Raw genomic sequence first — 2,016 nt, 5'->3', positions numbered from 1 at the left:
AGGATTGATGTCAGGGAGCAGACACCATTTATAGATCTGAGATCATTTGAACATTATTGTTACGTTAGGACTCAGACTGCACATGTTAAAGTAGATGTGATGATCGGTTCATTGCTTCTTGTTTTAGGCTCGTGCAGGTTTTAGTTGCACTGAAGCCAGTTTATGACGCTTGAGCTGAACTAAAGTCAGTGTGTTGTTGGTGATGTAGGGTGCAGTCGCAGCCACACAGTTTATGTCTCTCTGACATCAGAACAGAAAAGCAGCAACAAGTCTCAGCTGACCTGCTGTCACTAACAAGAAGATCAAATTTTGTGTTTAACATCGTCCTCGTCTCTGACAGCTTCAAAGAAAACTCCTCCATCGTCCTGAAGAAAAGGATCAACTTCATCTAACATAAAGTTTGAGGATTTAAATGGAGGAAACATCTCTGCTGTGGCTGCTCTGTAAGTTCACTCTGTGTATTTCTGGAAGATTCAGATGATGAAATCTTTAAAAAAGCTCATAAAACACTCTGTAGTTTGTTTTCAGTGATGTTTGTCTGTAATATGAATCTTCTTCACATGTTTGAATCCAACAGTCTTCCTCCTTCCTGCTCTGATTCTGCTTCAGTCTTTCCTTACAATCAGCTCACAGAGATGCTGTGTCTGCTCTGCTCTCTGATCACTTCATTATACACCACAAACTCTGAACTAACCTGAGTTTAATTTCTCTTTAGTTCTGATCTCACTGCTGAGCTTCACCACAAACCAAGGTCAGTAAGTTCATCATATGGCGCTGTCATGCAGTTTAAAGTCATTAACATTGTTAGTTGTTACTGCAGCCAATGATGAATCAGGATCACAATGTGTTTGAATTAAGTCCTCGACTGCTTCATGCATCTGTAATCTGACAGTTATGAAATATTAATACAATGAGGTCACATGTTTTTCTCATTTCTGTATTTATTCATCCATTTTTACAGATAAAAAAGACGAACTAACCTGACAGATCATTAATTTTATGAACATTTCACGAAGGCTGTGAGACTAACAGTTCATTATTTAAAAAGCCCATTTACTGCCTTTAAAAAGTAACTAATTACACACAGAGATATGTTGTGTTGCAACTGTCAGCATAAAATCATGATGAAAAAACATAGATGATGACATGTTAGTGCAGACTTATGCAGACTTGGAGATCACGCTGTGATTTTTGTTGTGACTTTTAATAAGCTGAGGTGAAGTTAAATAAATGTGATGCTTAAAAAACCCTGAAATATTCCTGTGATTGTTATCTAGATGGTGTTGGTTGTTTGCAGTAGTGTTCTTAAGAATACTAATTCATTAAATTACTAATTAGATACAAATGCAACGTAATTACCTTAATGTATGCTTATGGTGATGTCTTCCTGTCATCCCATTAATGAATTGTAAAAGTCAGCAGGTCAATTAATTTTAGTAAAAATACACTAAATTCCTCACAGCTCGTCTGACTGTGAGTCCCAGCAGCTCTCAGTTCTTTAAGGATGACTTTGTGTCTCTGAGCTGTGAGGAGGGCGACAGCTCTGCTGGATGGACTCTGAGGAGAAACACGACAACAGACACCAAAGCAAAGTGTGGAGCTGGATTTGGAAAACCAGCTGGTTCTTCCTGTAACATCAGTTACATTGACACACTGGACAGTGGAGTTTACTGGTGTGAGTCCAATCAGAGTACCATCAGTAACATGGTTAACCTGACAGTCACTGGTAAGCTGAGTGTGTGGAGTTAGTGTTGATGAAGCTGTGTGTAAATGGATGAAATGCTGTAGTTTGTCTCTGTGTTGTTTCTGCTTTATTTCCACCAAATAATTTAACTTTTGCATGAAGTTCAGAGAGGAAACCACAACACTGGCACCGAGTCACAGGTGAGGAGGAAGAGGAGGGTTTTACTCTATATGAGAGTGACCTAACTCAGTCTTTGTCTGATATCAGCGAGCAGCACGAGGAAACGTTTCAGAACTCTGAACTAACCTGAGTTTAATTTCTCTTTAGTTCTG

The 2,016-nt window shown here is 38.8% G+C and overlaps 1 protein-coding gene across 1 annotated transcript in view; it reads left to right on the top strand.

Moving 5' to 3' along the window:
- Window positions 1-1,363: 1,363 nt before the first annotated feature.
- Window positions 1,364-2,016, top strand: part of LOC121812569 (Fc receptor-like protein 5) — a 15,660-nt gene continuing 15,007 nt past the window's right edge. The window contains exons 1-2 of the mRNA XM_042215108.1: window positions 1,364-1,376; window positions 1,463-1,726. Coding sequence (XP_042071042.1) covers window positions 1,364-1,376; window positions 1,463-1,726 — 277 coding nt within the window. The remainder of the gene's footprint in view (window positions 1,377-1,462; window positions 1,727-2,016) is intronic.

The sequence above is a fragment of the Haplochromis burtoni genome, unplaced genomic scaffold (assembly GCF_018398535.1).
Source record: "Haplochromis burtoni strain Fernald_Lab_line unplaced genomic scaffold, NCSU_Asbu1 Contig_660, whole genome shotgun sequence".
Lineage (NCBI taxonomy): Eukaryota > Metazoa > Chordata > Actinopteri > Cichliformes > Cichlidae > Haplochromis > Haplochromis burtoni.
Note: the sequence above shows the minus strand (reverse complement) of the source record. Positions and strands in the feature narration are given on the sequence as shown.